Genomic DNA, 21,379 nt, shown 5'->3' on the forward strand with positions numbered 1-21,379 from the left:
TACTTCTTTTTTGGCACTCTTGGCATATGTCAATGATATAATTATTGCCAGCAATGATCAAATAGCCGTGGACTCTTTGAAAGTGGCTTTGAATAAACGTTTCAAGATGAAAGACTTAGGCTCTCTCAAGTACTTCTTGGGCTTAGAAATTGCTAGATCAGCTTCTGGGATCTCCATTTGTCAGAGAAAATATGCTTTAGAGTTGTTGGCTGATACCGGGTATTTGGGTTGCAAGCCAGCCTCTGTTCCAATGGAACCCAATTTGAAACTTTCTCAATCTGATGGTGATTTACTCACTGACCCTACAAGCTACCATAGATTGGTAGGTAAGCTCATCCATCTCACCATTACCCGACCTGACCTCAGCTACTCTGTGAACCGGTTTAGTCATTTTTGGCAGCACCTCGTACTGCTCATCTTCAGGAAGCCATGCGTATTTTACAGTATGTCAAGAAAACACCAGGTCAAGGCCTTTTCTTCTATTCAACATCAGCACTTCAGCTCAAAACCTTCTCATATGCAGATTGGGGCACATGTCCTGATACTTGACGTTCTCTCACTGGTTTTTGTGTTTTCCTTGGTTCCTCTCTTATTTCTTGGAAATCCAAGAAGCAATCTGTTGTCTCACATTCTTCAGCGGAAGCAGAATACCGGTCTATGGCAAACACTACTTGTGAGATTGTTTGGCTGCTTGGTCTGCTTCGGGACTTGCACGTCACTCATCACAGCCCAGCTCTTCTTTACTGTGATAATCAAGCTGCTCTCCATGTTGCTGTCAATCCGGTTTATCACGAGCGCACAAAGCATATTGAGCTCGATTGCCATTTTGTGCGAGAAAGAATTCAAGCAGGAGTTTTAAAGACTATGCACGTTTCCACTCAAAATCAACTTGCCGATCTCCTTACTAAGGCACTCCATCCAACTTGTTTTCGGCTTCTATTGGGCAAGATGAGAATCCACAATCTGTATTCTCCATCTTGAGGGGGAGTCTTACCATATTAGGGAATCTGTTATTTACTTTTGCTAATTATCCTTTTGTTATTTCTGTTATGCTATAGGACAAAAGGTTGTGGAATATTCTGGAGGAAGTTTGTTACGTAACAAATAGGCTCCTAGAATGCTGAGCCCCTTGTGCTCTTATATGTAGTACCTCTCTGGACTGTTAATTTTGAATGAGAATGATTTTATTCATTCCTCCATCTTTTCATTTGTAATAATAGGAAAGATGAGAGAGAATGGAGGAAGAGAGAGAATATGAGAGAGAGGGAGAGTTTCTTGGAGAACTCACTAGTACAGAAAATGGATATAGCAACGATTTTAAATCGTTGTTGTAAGATATGATGACGGTTAGTAAAACTGTTGTCGTATCTAGAGTCGTAATAGGTTGACAACCTTTAATCGTCATTATATAATAACATTAGAGGACGGTTAAGTATAAAACCATCTTCTATTATGGTGGTTGGACAACATTTTAAATGATAGTTTTTGTATTAATTTTTGTCTAAAGTTTTTTATTTAACAACGATTTTATGGTTAAACCGTCGTTATATGTTGTTGTAGTATTAGAAATATTCTGCATATTTTTAGCTTGTTCCAACGGGTGGCCTATATCGTGCGTGTTATTTGGCCTAACAATTCTCTGCTTTTAGTTAATTATATAATTATAAATATTAATAATAATTTACAATAGAACAAAATAACAAATAAATTACAAACTAACAAGATGAAATGAATTACAAAATAGTACAACAGTACGCAATGAATGTAGTTTCACATGATTAATATTACATCAACAACGGATAAATTAAATGTTTATAGAAGCACACATAAATACATACTTACTTTTTCTCTTCTAATTATTACCTTTTTTCAACACATGTCAATTCAACATCCAAACAAACTAAAAGGACGTTTGGTTGGAGCATTCAAACCATGTGATTCGAACTATTTTCGATTTACGTGTATTTTTTATGAGAGAAAATACTGTAGCAAATTACGAATCATGATTCGAATCAGAGAACGAATCCTTCTACCAAACATCCTCTAAGTTAAAATAATCATCTGCAACAACATCAACATTGTCAACCGGTGGCAATCCTTTAGTAACCAATGATATGTCATTGTAATCATCATCGTTCCATTTGCATAATCATTGATATTGAGAGTAAATATTTCTCTCTTTTCTTCTTTGACATCTTCTCTCTCCCCCACTCTTTTTCCATCGTTTCTTTTATTATTTTTTTTCTTTATCGACGATGATGGAGGGGGACGGCCATGGCCTCCTAGCTTTTTTTTAATATAATGGTTTTAATTTTAATATAGTAGGTATGTTTATAAATATGACTTGACTTTGCTTAAATTAATAGTTCTATATTTTATTGGGTCAACCATTTACATATATACATGTTAGTATAATCTTAATAAAAAAAAATTACCTGCTAAGAAATCCTGGCTTCGTACTGTTTATCAAGAAATAAAACCAATTCATCGACTCTCTCCTTCTTTCACCAAGAAAAATAAATCTCTTTGTGCTCTCAACAGCCAAACTGCTATTGCTAATCCTACAGATATTTCAAGACAGACAGTTGAAATAATATGCTTTGATTGTAGTTTTTATTTTTAATTTTCCTCTTTGCTTCCATAGTAACTGATGTACACTATGCTCTGTTTTATTTTGTTTTATTTCATTTTTTTCATTTTGCTGAATCACAATACCTTGTTGCAAAAATGCAAGTCTGTACCTCTTTTTTTATTTCCTTTTTCTTTTTTACGAGAAAGTCTACTCATATTGATTGTAGAGGAATAATTAAGTATCAGAGTCTTTAAAAAAAATTTAACTGAGTCAACAATTTAGATTTACAAAGGAGAGAGTGAAATCGCATAGAGGAGGGAGAAGAAAATGCCAGAAAGAGAGAAACAGAAATATGGGTTAGAGCAAAGAAAGTGAGTTTTTTATTTTTTTATTTTTTTATTTTTTTGGTGAAAGAAAGAGAGAGAGTTGAATTAATGACATAGGGTTGGTTTTATTTCTTGATTAAAAAATCAATTAATTATTGGAGTCTTTTTTTTTTTTTTTGGAAAAGAATAACTAGGCCAACCATTTACATTAGAGTAGAGTGAAATAGGATAGGAAGGAGAAGAAAATAGCATAAACAAAATGCACAATAATATATCTATATATAGGGAGATTGAGAGAAATAGGTCAAAATTTGAGAGGAATTAAAATTAATAAGCCAATGTTTAAGAAAAGTTAATAAATAGGTCAGTGTGATGTAAATCCAAATTTATAACCAGCCAAAATTCCAAAAATACTCTCTTGGTAAATCCTGGATTTACCGTTTATATTAGGGATTTACCATTAGATTTTTCACTTTTTCTCTACTAATATGAACTTAGTAAATTCGAGATTTACCAGGTATATATGGGATTTACCATTAGAATTTATAGTGTTCTTCTTTCCTAGTAATACGAACTTGGTAACTCTGGGATTTACCAGATATATCCAGAATTTACCATTAGATTTTTCTCTTTTTCCCTCATAATAAGAACTTGATAAATCTGAGATTTACCATGTATATCTAAGATTTACTATTAGATTTTTCACTATTCCCTACTAAATACAAAATTGGTAAATCCCGTAAATCTGAAATTTGTCAGGTATATTTGGGATTTACTATTAAAATTTGTAGTGTTCTTTTTCCCTACTAGTACAAACTTGGTAAATATGAGATTTACCTATTATATCCGGGATTTACCTGTTATATCCGAGATTTACCATTAGATTTTTTACTTTTTCCCTAATAAATACGAACTTGGTAAATTCTGAATTTATCAAGTATGCCAGAATTTGCCATTAGATTTTTTACTTTTTCCCTACTAATACTTACTTGGTAAATCCGACATTTACTATTATATTTCTCTATTTTTTTCTCATAATACGAACTTGATAAATCCGAGATTTACTAGGTATATCTGAGACTTATCATTAGATTTTTTACTTTTTCAGGTATATTCGGGATTTACCATTAGAATTTGTAGTGTTCTTCTCCCTTACTAATACAAACTTGGTAAATTTGAGATTTATCAGGTATATTCGGGATTTACCATTAGATTTTTCACTTTTTCCGTACTAATACAATTTGATAAATTTTAGATTTATCAAGTATATCCAGGATTTACCATTAGAATTTGTACATTTTTCTTCTAGTAAGAACTTGGTAAATCTTGAATTTACCATATATATATGAGATTTACCCTTATAAGTTGTACTTTTTTTCAAGTGATTCTAATTTGATAAATTCTAAATATACATGGATTTATTAAAGGAAAAGGAAAAAAATAACAAAAAAAAGTAAAATTGAAAAATTAAAATTAAAAATATGAAATGGTATATTAATTTTTATACATTGGAAATTTAGCCATTTACTTCTATAATGTACGCCTATTTCCTACCTTTTTCGTATATATATGAAAAATTGTATATATTATATATATATATATATAAAAGAAATTGAGGGCATCAAGATCATCTGGTTTTTTTCTATTATTATTCAATTTTAATGACTTTGTTCGATGGAAAACAATTGATAGAGGAGCAGTTGAGGACTGAAGCAATTGAGACCTTCTCCCGTGTGAAAGAAGCAATCGTAATACTAATGGAGGAGTCCTTGATGAAAAAATTAGAGGAGCAACTGAGAAAGAGAGAGAAATAGAATATGGGTGAGAATAGAGAGAGAGTGAGAACTTTTTTTTTTTTTTTTTTATGAATGAAAGAGATTTTTTTTGCTTGTCAGGAAGAGGGGTTGGTTTTATTTTTCTTGACAAAGGAAAAAAGGACGGAGAAAGAGATGGGGGAGAGAAAAGATGTTATTTTTTTTTATCAAAAAATTGTCTCATGACCAAAATTGGTCAAGTAAACTACATATGACAACCGAAAAGCCATTTTATGGAAGGTAAGACCTGCCTAAACCTCTTATTGATATGTGGATCGATCATACAACAAACTGATTGATACACAATTAATATTATAATTACCAAACAAAATGATCTTTTGGATTTCGCCTAGAGTTGATCTCCTTTAAGGCACCATTATGAACAATCAGACAACAATAACATGACTTTTAAGTATAATGCATATAATATGGACGGTTTTTTATAGTTATGTTTCTATGATAGTTACTTATTAAATATAGAAATATAATAATATGACATTATAAGAATTTAATCTCATTTATTGTATAATTTTTGTAGTTGACATATATATCAATATCACATAGTTAAAATAATATAATACCCACCAATATATAAATATTAGAGTAAACTTTTGGCATATAAAACTCACTCACTCATTCTAGTTTGGTAATTAATTATTTTAACATATGCAATATGCAAAATGTGAATAAATCTTTTGTTTCTTCAAAAGACACTAAACTAATTTATTATTTCTTTATATTGACACATACACACACCCAAAAAATTACATATTTATATGGTAAAAGAACAATATTTGCAGTACTATTTCTTGAACTTACAACAACATTCATACAATGGCAAAGCTCATGAGAATACTAACCTTAATAGTACCGAGCCTCGCAACTGCCGTACGTCACTCCACCGGCACCGGGGAGACGAAGCGCGAGAGCGACGATTTCGAGGAAGACGAGCGTTTAAGAGGCGTCGTAAGTTACTGCGAGATGCTGCTGACAACGACATGCGACCAACAGGATGATCAGAAAAGTCCTCGTCCTTGCATCCTCTCGGATGTCGACTTCTGCTGCATCCAGTTGGCGGCGCTACAAGAAAAGGACCGCTGCACTGCGATGAAGGTGGTGGCGGAACGGGGACGGGGAGGCGACGGCGACGTCGACGTCGAGAAACTGCTTAAGATGGCGAGAGAGATGCCTGACGTCTGCAACTTGCCTCCATACCGGTGCCCTTGGTAGTTTTCTTCAAAGTGCTGCTATATATATATATATATATATATATATATATTAGAGAAGCATTTTGAGTAAGCTCTATATGATTCTCAATACTTGTGTCCCTGATTTTCTTGGGATTTTGTATGTTCCCTTTTTTAAATTTATTTCTCTTCGTAACTTAGTCCTTGAATTTTACAAAAAAAAAACAAAAAATTATAAAAATTAACTCAGATGGTTAATGGAGTCAAAGTTTTGGGACTTTTGTTAATCACTAAGTCTTATTATAAGAGACTAATTAGTCAAATTAAAACATAAAATTTCACGAGAAAAAATACCAAATTAATTACAATAATTTTGGGAGATGTAGATGTTAAAGTTTGTGATTACTTTGTCCAAAATTTAACTAATATCTGTAAGCAATCGGTGTTTTTTTTTTTCCCCCCCTCCTTTATAAACATAAGCACTTCTAAATTGTCAAGGAAATTAAAAATATGGAGAACAATAGTGACTCCATTAGATAAGTTGCATTAGTACAATGCCTATCCTTTGGTGATCTAACGAAATGGGAAGATGTTGGGGATAGCTTTAGGTGGGGATTGTGGTTTAAGAAACACAAAGTTTTTCTACATCTTACGTACACACACAAATTCAGTCAACAAATCCTTAAAGAAAACCCATATCCAAACTCAAAAAAAAAAAAAAAAATCCAATTATACAATCCAATGGTGTGTGCATGCATTGCGGCAATATTTAATAAGGATATACTTTTCGAATGAATCTAAAATGCACGTCAATTTTGAGCTAATAAGGTCAATATAACAAGCAAAAAGGGAATAAATACTCCTTAAAGTGTGTGGTTCTGAGTTTTCACTCTTGATTTTTTATTAATATCATTTTCAATTAGATAAATAACTATATTAGTCAAAAAAATATTAATTAAGATAAAAATCTAGAGTTATATATATATATATATGCACTCTACGTGTAAATTTAGCAATCTCCTCATATAACAATAACAAAGAATATATATATATATATATATATATATATATTGAGCTAACACGCTAATTTTTCAAACAATTAGAAACAAGAACATGATCTTATCCTTAGAGTGAACGTCGTACGTTACAATCACTAGAACATGATCTGCTTTAAGCTAGTGATCAGAAACAAATTGTCTCCATTTCATTCAATATTAATGTTGATATGTACTAATGCTGTCCTTACGTGTAATAACATGATATAAACTCTTGGGACTCAATACACAAAGGAGACTGATCTGCTTTAAGTTAATTATAAGGTCCGTTTGTTTCGCCGGTTCAAATCACAACTCAGTTTTTATTTGCGTGTTTTCTCTTATAGAAATTCAAATTTAATTTTTTCTATTACTCTATTTTCTCTCACGTGAATTTACTTTTTAACTCAAGTTTTCAACTCAAACGAGCAAAATGAACTACGAAACTAATCTTCACAGAAATTAAAAACATAAAATTAAGAATTCACGATAATAATTATGCTAATAATTAATTAGTACTAATGATACCCTTAACAGTAACATTATAAGCATTCATAGAAGTTAGAACTTTAATACACAAAAGAGATAATATAGTTTATGCTAATCAGAAACCAATCTTCACAACAAAACAACTAACAATCCATCGTACGTAACAATATTTTTTTTTTCTTAAAGGTAACAATATCCATGGTAACAATATTCTTAAATAAGTACTAATATTGCTGTATTGATCAATAGTACTGATCTTGGGACTAAAATGACAAAAAAAGAGACTGATAAAAAACCAATCTTCATAACAAAACAAAAGCAAAAACCAGTTGATGATCATGCCAGCATTTTGCATGAAAAAACCATACGTGGAAACAAGCTGAAATCCTCCATCTCGACACGCAAATCTACTGACTATCCCATTTTCCACGTACTTGACATGCAAACCCCTAAAAAACCTAATAAATAGCTCCCTACTTCCACCAAAAACATACAAATTAACTTTCCTCATCAGCAATGGCCAAGCTCGCAGCCTTCCTGGCAGCCCTCCTCCTGGTGGCCCACGCCTCGGCCGCCTTCGGCTCCACCATCACCACCGTCGATACCGACGTCGTCGACGACCGCCCCAGCCGCCGCGGCAGCGAGCAATGCCGCCAGCAGGTCCAGCAGCGGGACCTGAGCCACTGCTCCAGGTACCTGAGGGAGGAGCAGCAGCAGGAGCAGCGGGGGGGCCGCCGAGGGGGCTACGACGAGGGCGCCGACGCCGAGGAACTCAATGGCCAGGCGGATTTCCAGCGGTGCTGCAACGAGCTGAGGATGATAAGGGACGAGAGGTGCAGGTGCGAGGGGCTGCGGATGGAGTTGCAGCAGGAGCAGGAGAGGGGCTTCATGAGGCCTCGGGAGATGAGCCAGATTATGCAGAGCGCTCGAAGGTTGCTCAACATGTGCAGGGTGGGGCCTACTGAGTGCGACTTTGAAATGTCCACCTATTGATCAAAGTACATTAGCACATTGTCGTGTGCTCTTTCTCTAGCAGACTAGTACTTCGTGGTTTTGTTGTTGGGGGCTTTTTAGATCAGGCTCTATGAATAAAATCGTTTTAATTCAGAATAAGAATTAGATATCTTAATCCTGAAAAAATAAATCAAGTAAAAAACAAACACTCAAAAAGTTTTCCTCAATCTTTCAACCGTTTCTATCTCACATCTTCTTTCAGCCGTTGCTCCGTTGCTTTGTAGTAATTTATTATGATGAAAAAGATACAAGAGAAAATCGCACATCTTTTAAATCTGTGTTTTCTCTAACCTCACTCTACTTAATATATAATCAGCAGCCCATTTATAATAAAAACTAGAATAAGGCAATATTTTTGGTTAATATATAATCAGGACCTCATTTATAGTAAAAACTAGAATAAGGCAATATTTATCTGGACATGATTAGACTTCAATCATGTTCTTCACAACTTACAGTAAAGATGATATTGATAAGAATGATAAGAGCGCTCGTGTTATAGGCTTATTATATAATCAATCCACAAACAGAACTCATTGAATATAAAGGTTAAAAATAAAAAAATAAAATAAAAAAGCCTGAAAAGTCCTCCGAAGTTGGTGAAATTCTTACTTGGTAAGAAATAATGGGCGTTTAGAACGGGTTCCAAAATAATTTTATTTTTTATATAAAAATAAAAATAAAAATGTTTTTAATTTTAGATAAAAATTATTTTTGAAAAAGTAATTTTATTAAGGACCAAATCAGGCCCTTAACTATTTCGATGTAAGGGTTGCACAGATAATAGGCTACAGAGGTATTGAGCTAATACACCAATTTGTTAAGCAATAACAAGTAAAAACAAAAAGAAGAGTATGGATCTGCCTATAATTAATATTTATTTATAAGATTATACATTAAAATGCAGTGCTTTTCTGTTTGTTTCTATCTCTTTTCGATTCTTATGATAAACTAATTAATCTCAAGCACTAATGATCATGAAAGAGTTTTTCCTCTTAATAAATTGAAATAACGGCTCAATTATTTTTTGTGTTAGAGGTTGTTTGGTACGAGGGAAACTTAGAAGGAAAGGGATGACAAAAGTGTAAGGATTTCAGGACACATGGTTGTTTGGTATGAGAGAAAAAGATGAGAGAATGTACTGATCGAAAGATTTCAAATCCTTCAAAACCCAGTTTCGATCTCTTCCAATATATATAAAGAGATTATATTAGGAAATTGCATACCAAACACAATAAGAGAAAAACATGTTTTTCACTCTCTATTTTCCTCGCCTGACTAAGTTATATACCTTTCTTTCCTTATTGTCTCTTACTCTTACCTAACAAAGCCTTAACAGATGGGGAGGGGGAAAGAAGCCCTAGGTATCAGTTATATATCACAACATAATCATGTATCTTTTTCAATATATTTACCCATCAGATCGATCTTCGACATATTAATCTGTCCCATAAAGAGCGATACGAAATTTTAAGATCTGACGAGCTAGGGAGACAAGTACTTGATATCTGTAATGATATCAGTAACGTTCAACACCACGAATCTTATAAAAAAAAGCGCACATTCTATTAACGTGTTGGCCAGTGCATTGATGTTCCGTATATGTCTCTCTAATATCTGAGACTTCAGAAGAATCTTCCTCTAGTGTAATGTCATATCCTAACAATGATTAGCAACAATTCCATAGTTATGCAAGCAATTTACTTGATTAATTTGTGTTGAAATGTAGAAACATTGCACACAAAACTGACTTCTTCAAGCCGAATATACAAAAGTCAACTTTCCACAACAGAACAAAGAATTCATTCCAAGCGCACTTGCATGAAAATCAACGTGTGCTCCCCATGCAAAGCCAACTCCATCAAATTAGAGCCGAAAAAGCCACCACCTGACCATACTGACCATTACAATCCAACAATATTTCTGCAAATTAATATCCCAAGACCAACTTGGCCATCATAAACTTAGATTTAATGTACTAAAAGTCTAAACTAATGTTCTTAGAATGTCCATGTAGAACTTAAGACAAAAAAGAATGATCATGGTCTGCTTTAAGCCAATGATCAGAAACAAAGCTCACAGGAAAAAAAAATTCATGGTAATGATATTAGTTATAAGTAGCAATGATATCCTAACAAGAATGTGGAGAACACTCTTAGGACTTAATACACAAAAGAGCTGATCTGCTTTTAAACTAAAAATTATGAAAACAATCTTCCATGCATAATCCAAAAAAAAAAAAAAAATACGAAGTATATGTGGAAAACATTCTTAGGACTTCCTAAACGAAAGACACCTATAACCTAATAAGAACCCAAACTTCACTTCAAAAAACAAAAAAAAAAACAAAAACAAAAAAACAAAAACAGAAGATCATTGCCAGCATTTTGCATGAAAAAACCATACGTGGAAATAAGAAAACCCCAATCTGGCCACGCACATCTCCTATTACCATCCCACCTTCCACGTACTTCACATGCAAACTCCTCAAAAACCTTATAAATAGGCCCATCACCTTAACCCCTACAATATCCACAAAAACCAAATTAGAACTTTTACACAAAAACACCAAACTTTTTCTCAACGATGGCCAAGCTCGCAGCTTTCTTAGCAGCCCTCCTCCTGGTGGCCCATGTCGCGTCCGCCTTCCGCACCACCATCACCACTACCGTCACCGACGACAACCGCCGTGCCGGTCGCGAGCAATGCCGCCAGCAGGTCGAGCAGCGGAACCTGAACCACTGCATGCGGTACCTGCAGGAGCAGCAACGGGGTTTAGGCGATGAACTCAACGACGTCAGCCACTACGACCGGTGCTGCAACGAGCTGAGGATGATCCGCGACGAGCAGTGCCGCTGCGAGGGGCTGCAGATGGAGATGGAGCGTGAGCAGCGGCAAGGAAGGATGAGGCGTCAGGAGATGAGGCAGATGATGCAGAGCGCTCAGATGTTGCCCAACATGTGCGGGATGAGGCCTTCCCAGTGCCACTTTGACATGCCTTCATACTGAGGGGGAAAACAAAAACAAAAAAGCCAAGCATAGAGCAGAACTTTCTGCAAAGTGTTAGATACGGCTAAAGAGGCTTCTGTGGTTTAAGCAAGCACATTATCGTGTGCTCTTTTATCTGTAATTGTGTTTTTGTATAGTTTCTGTTTCGAAGGGCTTTTAATGGCTCTCTCTTGAATAAAAATGAAGTCTTAGGACTTGTTCGGTTGCATTTTTGAGTTATGGTGACTGATCTTGAGTATAATTTGAGTTGAAATTATAACTTAATTTGAGTTGAAATTGTAACTTGAGTTTGAGTTTGTGTTTGGATGTGCACATTTGAGTTTATTTGAATATTTGAATTTAGATGTGCACATTTAAATTAAGAATCTATTTTAATTTGTGTGTCAAAATTTGAATTTGTATTTAGATAGTATTTTAATAAAAACTCAATGGTAATAAAAAATTAAAATTTTAATAGGATATATAAGTGGGGTTTTATTCGTCTTTGTTGTGAATGCATAGAAAAAAAATCATCTCAATTTGAATTAATCAGAAATAGAAAAAAATCATCTCAAATTTGAATTAATCGGAATTAAAACGAAACGAAATAGTTATGACGTTTTCAAGAATGGCAAAAATATTGTTCATTAACTTGACTTTAAGAACTTGAGTTTGAGTTTAAGAACTTAAACATTAATTTGAGTTTAACAACTTGAGCATTAACTTGAGTTTGAGAACTTGAGCATTAACTTGAATTTATATTTTAGCCCCAAATTTAAATTAAAACTCGAATTCAAACAGAGTTTTAATTCAAATTTTATAAACGAACATAAACTTAAATAACTTGAATTCATATTTTAGCCCCAAATTTAAATTAAAACTCGAATTCAAACAGAGTTTTAATTCAAATTTTATAAACGAACATAAACTTAAATAAAATTGTAATTTTTTGAGTAAAACAAACCCTATGCCATATCTTACTTTATTGTTAGCAATGAACGGGCTGGACTAAAAAAAAAAAAAAAAAAAAAAAAAAAAAAAAAAAAAATTTCTATTTTCTATTTCTTGTTACGTTTGTATCAGAGACCTGCTAGAGACGGCACGTGCCGTCTCTAGCTCCTATCTGGCCAGACGCTCGTGCCACAGCACTTATTGTTGTCAATGTTGAAGCATTCACCTTATTCGTTAGTCAGCAAATTGAAAAACTTACGACGAAAATTTTATCATTTAAGTTGTGCACCCCAGGATTTAATTTCTAATTAATGAAGCTCAATTTGATAAAAACTTCATCTTGCAAATTACAAGGACCAAATCAGGCAATTGATCACTTTAATGTATAGAATAGGGATAGTACAGAGGATTCTGAGCTAACACACTAATTCGGTAAGCAATAACAATTAGAAACAAGAAGAAAAGAGATATAAATCTCATATTTAAGAGTTTTGTCCTCAAAATAAGTGCTAGAAGTTAATATCAGTAACTCCACAAAATCATAAATCTTATGCCTATCCTAAATGTACTTATGGCCTCATTTTGGTAAGATATATAATCTAATCTTAGACTAAACCAACTGATATGCGGCTAATTAGGCAGAGAAAGCGTCCTCTTTAAGAGTAATGTCATATTCTAAGAATGATTAGTTACAAATTCCATAATTATGGAACCAACCATCTACTTCCATTTCAAAATACAGAAATATGCACACAAAATTGAATTCTTCAAACTAATCATATAAAACTTTCAAAATGAGAACAAAGAATTCATTCCAGCGTACTTGCATGAAAATCTCTACGGTCTTATTTTTTTCACAACTTAATCTCAATTTCTTTTGATACAATGTGTTTGGAGTTCTTTTTGTTTTTATTTTCACGTTTTTCGAGAAAAAAAAAATGAAAACGGCTGAGAAACGACGTTTGGCACAATTAACGACAAAAAAGAAATGAAAACGATTATTAGTTTAGTGTAAAATTGGAGAGAAATGAAACATGACTTTTAGTCATTTTTTATTTTTTATTTCCATTTTCTCCTCTCTCGAGTAGAGAGAGAGAGACATTAATGAATTTTTTTGTACTGAAAAGAATCTCTTCATAAAACTACCGAACACATTTTTAAAAATGATTTATGTCTGAGATTGAAAACGTTTTCATTTCTATTTTCATACCAAAAACAAAATCATTTTAAAATAAATTCTAAACGCGCTCAATGTTTTCTCTTACAAAATTTTAAATTCCATTTTCTTACTGCACTATTTTGATGTTCCATGTATGTCTCTCTAATATATGAGATTTCAGAAGAATCTTCCTCTAGAGTAATGTCATATAACAATGATTAGCAACAATTCCATAGTTATGCAAGAAATTTACTTGATTAATTTGTATTGACATGTAGAAAATTTGCACACAAAACTGACTTCTTCAAGCCGGTCATACAAAAGTCAACTTTCCACAACAGAACAAAGAATTCATGCCAAGCGCACTTGCATGAAAATCAACGTGTGCTCCCCATGCAAAGCCAACTTCATCAAATTTTTGGCAGAGTGTCGGCCTAATTTCAAGATGATTTGAACGATGACAGAAAGATTATTTATAGCAATGAAAAACCATTGACTCCCAGTCGTCCGGTGAAGTAACTGTACATCCAACGGCGAAGACGAAGGGACTCGATCCAACCGTTAGTGGGAGAGTGGGAAACTGAAGGGACGCGATACAACGGCCCATAGTTGTCCGTTTAAATGAGAACCCACGTCAGCATGGCGACCAGACCAACGCGACGTAGGCACTTCTCGAAGGGCTCCGAAGCGCCAGAACCATCATTACAGGGGAGGTTCACAGTTAGGCTCCCACAACCAAAGCAAACGGAGAGGTCAGAGTAAATCCCAACCTAGTTAAAGCTCGAGACAGCCCAAAGGAAAGCCTCGACCTGGGGGGCAACTGTTGTGAGGAAAAATATTCTTTATCACGTCGGACGATAACCGAGCTCCAAGTGGCCTTCACCTGCCACATCAGACAGCGGTCAATGTCCAAAGCTCATTTCCCTCTCCCCCAATGGTGAAAGGGTCGATCGTATGAGGTATTTCAGGGTAGTAATCCTTGAACGCTTTCGACAGTGGACATGCAACTGTCGACCCTACACGCAGTCGAGGCATGCATGATTCAAAATTCTCAGTAGACCGACGACACTGTGAAAGGATTGACCGGGACAGAGGCTGCATTGACTTACTGAAATTCAATATAGATGCAGAGGGCAGGACGCTCAGTTTTTGACCCACATCCCAAGAATAACCTCTGAGGTGACAGGGAGAAATCTCTAGGTTACTTCTGGGTTTAGAGAAAGTCAATAGCAAAGAGAATGATTACCTGACCATAAACCGACTAGAACGACCAATGGAAGTCACGGAAGATCCGCAGAGCCGTAATAGTGGACAAAGTAGGTGAGTGAACAGTCCAAAATGTGCTAAAAGGCTACGGTCTAAACAAGTAGGATAATAGGCTACTCGAGAGAAGTCATCAGATAACCCCCTGTCATGGTCCGCCCCATATGTAATATGTGAGATATAAAAGGAAAAAAGCCTAGAGAGAGAGAGCGAGATCTCTTGTTCTGTAACCTTTGAAGAAAGAAAGATAGAGATATACAATAACGAGTGGATGTAGCTCTCTCATTATAAAGCGACTATAATCTCTAGTGTTCTCTTGATTTATTGACACTTTCATACCAATTTGAAACCTCTCGAAGACTCATTTACATCCAGTTGCACTCTCCTAATAATATATCAAGTTTTGACCGATAACTCACCAGATTACTGACTGGTAATCTAACGTAATCTCGTTGACAAAATTTCACCGTCAATAATAATCTCAGACTTAATGTACTAAAAGTCTAAACTAATGTTATTAGAATGTCCATGTAGAACATAAGACAAAAGAATGATCATGGTCTGCTTTAAGCCAATGATCAGAAACAAAACTTCACAGGAAAAAAAAATCATGGCAATGATATTAGATATAAGTAGCAATGATATCCTAACAAGAATATGGAGAACACTCTAATGACTTAATACACAAAAGAGCTGATCTGCTTTTAAGCTAAAAATTATGAAAACAATCTTCCATGCATAATCCAAAAAAAAAAAAAAAAAACGAAGTATCTGTGGAAAACATTCTTAGGACTTCCTAAACGAAAGACATCTATAACCTAATAAGAACCCAAACATCACTTCAAAAAAAAAAAAAAAAACAGAAGATCATTGCCAGCATTTTGCATGAAAAAACCATACGTGGAAATAAGAAAACCCCAATCTGGCCACGCACATCTCCTATTACCATCCCACCTTCCACGTACTTCACATGCAAACTCCTCAAAAACCTTATAAATAGGCCCATCACCTTAACCCCTACAATATCCACAAAAACCAAATTAGAACTTTTACACAAAAACACCAAACTTTTTCTCAACGATGGCCAAGCTCGCAGTTCTCTTAGCAGCCCTCCTCCTAGTGGCCCATGTCGCGTCCGCCTTCCGCACCACCATCACCACTACCGTCACCGACGACAACCGCCGTGCCGGTCGCGAGCAATGCCGCCAGCAGGTCGAGCAGCGGAACCTGAACCACTGCATGCGGTACCTGCAGGAGCAGCAACGGGGTTTAGGCGATGAACTCAACGACGTCGACAGCCACTACGACAGGTGCTGCAACGAGCTAAGAATGATCCGCGACGAGCAGTGCCGCTGCGAGGGACTGCAGATGGAGATGGAGCGTGAGCAGCAGCAAGGAAGGATGAGGCGTCAGGAGATGAGGCAGATGATGCAGAGCGCTCAGATGTTGCCCAACATGTGCGGGATGAGACCTTCCCAGTGCCACTTTGACATGCCCTCATACTGAGGGAAAAAAAAAAGCCATGCATAGAGCAGAACTTTCTGCAAAGTGTTAGATACGGCTAAAGATGCTTCTGTGGTTTGAGCAAGCACATTATCGTGTGCTCTTTTATCTGTAGTTGTGTTTTTGTATAGTTTCTGTTTCGAAGGGCTTTTAATGGCTCTCTCTTGAATAAAAATGAAGTCTCAGGACTTGTTTGGTTGCATTTTTGAGTTTTGAGTTATAGTGATTTAGAGTATAAATTTTGAGTTCAATTTGAGTTAAGAAATTTGAGTATTAATTTGATTAAAAAATATTCTAATTTGAGTTTGAGTTTAAAAAATTTGAGTATTAATTTGATTAAAAAATATTCTAATTTGAGTTTGAGTTTAAAAAATTTGAGTATTAATTTGATTAAAAAATATTCTTCATTAATTTGAGTTTGAGTTTAAGAAATTTGAGTATTAATTTGAGTTTGAGTTTAAGAACTTGAGTTAAAAGGGGAAATTTAAACTCAAATTTTTCTCATTTTAACTCCAAACTCACTCATTTTAAAACTTAAATTCAAACTTAAATTTTATAAACGAACTCCAAACTCAAGTTAAAAAACGAACTTAAATATAACTTGAATACAAACTTTTTTTTGAGTTTTACATAAACCCTTAATATGAACGGGCTGAACTTAAAAAAAGAAAAAAAGAAAAAGATTTTATTCTATTTTCTATTTCTTGTTACGTTTGTATCAGAGACCTGCTAGAGACGGCACGTGCCGTCTCTAGCTCCTATCTGGCCAGACGCTCGTGCCACAGCACTTATTGTTGTCAATGTTGAAGCATTCACCTTATTCGTTAGTCAGCAAATTGAAAAACTTACGACGAAAATTTTATCATTTAAGTTGTGCACCCCAGGATTTAATTTCTAATTAATGAAGCTCAATTTGATAAAAACTTCATCTTGCAAATTACAAGGACCAAATCAGGCAATTGATCACTTTAATGTATAGAATAGGGATAGTACAGAGGATTCTGAGCTAACACACTAATTCGGTAAGCAATAACAATTAGAAACAAGAAGAAAAGAGATATAAATCTCATATTTAAGAGTTTTGTCCTCAAAATAAGTGCTAGAAGTTAATATCAGTAACTCCACAAAATCATAAATCTTATGCCTATCCTAAATGTACTTATGGCCTCATTTTGGTAAGATATATAATCTAATCTTAGACTAAACCAACTGATATGCGGCTAATTAGGCAGAGAAAGCGCCCTCTTTAAGAGTAATGTCATATTCTAAGAATGATCAGTTACAAATTCCATAATTATGGAACCAACCATCTACTTCCATTTCAAAATACAGAAATATGCACACAAAACTGAATTCTTCAAACTAATCATATAAACCTTTCCAAATCAGAACAAAGAATTCATTCCAGCGTACTTGCATGAAAATCTCTACGGTTTTGTTCTTTTCACAACTCAATCTCAATTTTTACGGTTTTGTTCTTTTCACAACTCAATCTCAATTTTTTTTGATACAATGGGTGTATTTGAAACTCATTTTAAAATGATTTTATTTTTTTATATGAAAATAGAAATGAAAACATTTTCAATCTCAGACAGAAATTATTTTTAAAAGTGCGTTTGGTAGTTTTATCAAGAGATTGTTTCAATATAAAAAAAAATCTATAATGTCTCTCTCTGCTCGAGAGAGGAGAAAACGCAAACAAAAAATAAAAAACGATTAAAAGTTATTTTTCATTTCTCTCATTTTACACAACCAAAAAATCCTTATCATTTCCGTTTTATATCTTTAATTCAGCCAAACGCCGTTTCTTTCCCATTTTAATTTTTTCTTTCTCAAAAAACATAAAAAACAAAAACAAAAACAGCTCCAAACAAAGTTAATGTTTTCTCTCACAAAATTTTAAATTCAACTTTCTTATTATAGTATTTTCTTTCATATAAAAAAGCTCACAAAATTTTAAATTCAACTTTCTTACTGCAATATTTTCTCTCATATAAAAAGCTTGAGTTGTAACTCAAATTGTGAAAAGCACACACTCGTGTGATACAAAACCAACTCCAATCAAAGCGCCAAAAAGCCACCACCTGATCCCACTGACCTGTACAATATTCTAATCTGAAAATTGTATTAACTAATTGTTAATTACCTTAGAACTTAAGACACAAAGAAGACAGATCATTATCTACTTCAAGCTAATCAGAAAAAAAAAAAAAAAAAAAAAAAAAAAAAAAAAAAAAAAAAAAAAAAAAAACTCGCTTCACAGAAAAACAAGTACTAATGCTGTCGTAGTAACAATGTTGTGAACGCTCTTTGGACTTATTACAGATGAGAAATATTAATATCTTCTTTAAGCTAATACGAATACAATCTTAACGACGAAACAAAAACCAATTCACAGTATTATAATAGTGATAAGTCATATCTTAATCTGAATAAGTAAATATGTGGGAGACGCTCTCCGACTTTCTGAGACAAAAGACACTGATCTGCCTCCAGCAAACAAAAAAGCAGAAGATCATTGCCAGCATTTTGCATGAAAAAACCATACGTGGAAACTAGAAACTCCCCATCTTGCCACGCAAATTTTTTTATCGTCCCAACTTCCACGTACTTCACATGCAAACCCCTCAAAAACCTTATAAATAGCTCCATCACCTTACCCTCAATATATCCAAAAATACTACTACTATTACTACAGTTCCTCTCACGCAAAACACCAAGCTTTTCTCAACAATGGCCAAGCTTGCAGCTCTCTTAGCAGCCCTCATCCTCGTGGCCCACGTCACATCCGCCTTCCGCACCACCGTCACCACCATCGAGTCCGATGAGAACCCCATCGGCCGCCGTGGCAGCCGCGAGCAATGCCGCCAGCAGGTCGAGCAGCGGAACCTGAACCACTGCATGCGCTACCTGCAGGAGCAGCAACGGGGTCTCGGCGATGAGCTCAATGTCAGCCACTACGACCAGTGCTGCAACGAGCTGAGGATGATCCGCGACGAGCAGTGCCGCTGCGAGGGGCTGCAGATGGAGATGGAGCGTGAGCAGCAGCAAGGAAGGATGAGGCGTCAGGAGCTGAGGAAGATGATGCAGAGCGCTCAGATGTTGCCCAACACGTGCGGGATGAGGCCTTCCCAGTGTCAATTTGACATGCCCTACTACTGAAATAGCCATGCATAGAGCAGTATAAGAAATAAGCAAGCACATTATCGTGTGCTCTTTTACTCTGCAGTTGTGTTTTTCAGTAGTTTCTGTTAAGGGTCTTTTCTAGGCTCCCTCTTGAATAAAATGAAGTCTTAGTTTGACTTTTGTTTTCTGCTTCTCTTACCTTAATCCTCTGTTTATTTCCTACATAGCAGTGGTGAACTAATTCATGGTACGGTAAAAGACTTAAAAAGTGAGGAAATATTAATGATACTAGAGCGGTTTGCCAAGTGGGGGAAACTCATAGAAAAACTTGAAATCTTTACTAAAGATCAAATCCCATGTAAGAACTGCAAGAGTTTAATTGATTTTGTTCTTTGAAATTGTGAGTAAACAAATTTATGCTCTATATGCAGAGATTTCCATAGAGGAAATGACAAAATCCGTTTTCAAATACTTGTGAGGGGGGTTGATTTTGAGAAGAAAAATATCTAGAAAATCATAAACTTGGAACCAAGGAGTTAACACAAGATCAAATTCAATGGGAAAGCAGCTTTATGGTGTATATGTACACCCCTAATATGGCTCTAAATTATCCAATTAATCGTTACTTCTAAACTTTCCCTTTTCTTTTCCTTCATTCCTAAAAATTATCCAATTATTCCCTTTTCTTTTTCTTCATTCCTAAAAGTGTTACTTTTTAACTTTCCCTTTTCTTTTCCTTCATTCCTAACCATATTAAGTAAGTATTACTTCTTTAACTTTCCCTTAAAATTTCTTTTTCTTTTCCTTCATTTCCGGGATTCACAAAACCTACAATACACACATTTAACACTAAATGCATATTATCAACCTGAAACACACATTTAACACTAATGCAACCTGAAACACACATTTAACACTAAATGCATTATCAACCTGATTATATTAAATGCATATTATCAACCTAAAACACACATTTAACACTAATGCAACCTGAAACACACATTTAACACTAAATGCATTATCAACCTGATTATGAAACACACATTTAACACTAAATGCATTATCAACCTGATTATGCACCTTAATGACAGATCAAACATATAACTGTAACGCCCTTTAGAATTAAACATGTTTAATTATGCTAAACTGTGGATTATTAGTGTGTCTAATTTGATTTTCATAATTAATTAAGGGACTTTAAGTCATTTTCAATATTTATAATTACACCCCAAAGATTTTTGGAAAACACACTTAAATTTAATACATTTTCCTTTTTTTTATTTTTCTTTTTCTTTTTCCTTTTCTTTTCTTTTTCTTTTTCTTTTTTTTCTTTTCTTTTCCCCCCATTTCCTTCCCGTGCGCCCAGCCCCCCTCTCTCTCTTTCTTTCCTTTTCTTTTTTTTCTTCTTCTTCTTCTCTGGTTCTCCCACGCACAACCTCTCTCTCTCTTTCTCTTTCTCCATTTTCTTCCACCGCCGGCCACCTCTCTCTCCGGGCTTCCTCCCGCCGGCGTCCTCTCTCTCTCTTGCTCTCTCTTTCCGGGTTTCTCTCTCCCTCTCTCTCTCTCTCGGCAGTTTGGCCGAAAATCTCAAAAAAAAAAAAAAAACGAAAAACAGAAAAATTGAGGGAGACGAAGCTCGAGCAACTGATTTGAGGTAAAACCCTTTGAAACCCACTCTTTGATTCGGATTTTAAGCTTGAGAAAGTTTGATTTTGGTTAGATTTGAATAATTTTGAGTTAGGGTTCGAGTTTGAACAGTTATTGTTGGAATTGAATGAAATTTGGGGATTTTTAGTTATTGGACTTGTTTAATTGATTAGAAACTGATTTTGATGGATTCTGGAGAATATATATTGAAATTGGATTTGAATTGCAGGTTTGGCATTTTTCCTATTTATGCCGGCATGCTGCCGAAATTTCTCTAGAAACTTGTTTTTAAACTGAAATTAAATA

General features: G+C 34.8%; 5 protein-coding genes across 5 annotated transcripts; all 5 read left to right on the plus strand.

The window, feature by feature from the left end:
• Nucleotides 1-5,546: 5,546 nt before the first annotated feature.
• Nucleotides 5,547-5,942, plus strand: LOC21395129 (2S sulfur-rich seed storage protein 1). The gene has a single exon (XM_010107270.1). It carries the CDS (start codon nt 5,547-5,549, stop codon nt 5,940-5,942), a length of 396 nt encoding a protein of 131 aa, XP_010105572.1.
• Nucleotides 5,943-7,938: 1,996 nt separating this feature from the next.
• On the plus strand, nt 7,939-8,415 carry LOC21395130 (2S sulfur-rich seed storage protein 2). Its single transcript, XM_010107271.1, has one exon. The coding sequence runs from the start codon at nt 7,939-7,941 to the stop codon at nt 8,413-8,415; it is 477 nt and encodes a 158-aa protein (XP_010105573.1).
• Nucleotides 8,416-11,022: 2,607 nt separating this feature from the next.
• LOC21395131 (2S albumin) lies at nt 11,023-11,445 on the plus strand. Its single transcript, XM_010107272.1, has one exon. The coding sequence runs from the start codon at nt 11,023-11,025 to the stop codon at nt 11,443-11,445; it is 423 nt and encodes a 140-aa protein (XP_010105574.1).
• A 4,432-nt stretch (nt 11,446-15,877) lies between these two features.
• LOC21395132 (2S albumin) lies at nt 15,878-16,303 on the plus strand. Its single transcript, XM_010107273.1, has one exon. It carries the CDS (start codon nt 15,878-15,880, stop codon nt 16,301-16,303), a length of 426 nt encoding a protein of 141 aa, XP_010105575.1.
• Nucleotides 16,304-19,033: 2,730 nt separating this feature from the next.
• LOC21395133 (2S albumin) lies at nt 19,034-19,462 on the plus strand. The gene has a single exon (XM_010107274.1). The coding sequence runs from the start codon at nt 19,034-19,036 to the stop codon at nt 19,460-19,462; it is 429 nt and encodes a 142-aa protein (XP_010105576.1).
• Nucleotides 19,463-21,379: the final 1,917 nt, after the last annotated feature.

Source organism: Morus notabilis, unplaced genomic scaffold (assembly GCF_000414095.1).
Source record: "Morus notabilis unplaced genomic scaffold, ASM41409v2 Scaffold574, whole genome shotgun sequence".
NCBI lineage: Eukaryota > Viridiplantae > Streptophyta > Magnoliopsida > Rosales > Moraceae > Morus > Morus notabilis.

Bases quoted from the DNA above. Each gene is read 5' to 3' on its own strand.
- LOC21395129 (XM_010107270.1), top strand. From the start codon at position 5,547: ATGGCAAAGCTCATGAGAATACTAACCTTAATAGTACCGAGCCTCGCA.
- LOC21395130 (XM_010107271.1), top strand. From the start codon at position 7,939: ATGGCCAAGCTCGCAGCCTTCCTGGCAGCCCTCCTCCTGGTGGCCCAC.
- LOC21395131 (XM_010107272.1), top strand. From the start codon at position 11,023: ATGGCCAAGCTCGCAGCTTTCTTAGCAGCCCTCCTCCTGGTGGCCCAT.
- LOC21395132 (XM_010107273.1), top strand. From the start codon at position 15,878: ATGGCCAAGCTCGCAGTTCTCTTAGCAGCCCTCCTCCTAGTGGCCCAT.
- LOC21395133 (XM_010107274.1), top strand. From the start codon at position 19,034: ATGGCCAAGCTTGCAGCTCTCTTAGCAGCCCTCATCCTCGTGGCCCAC.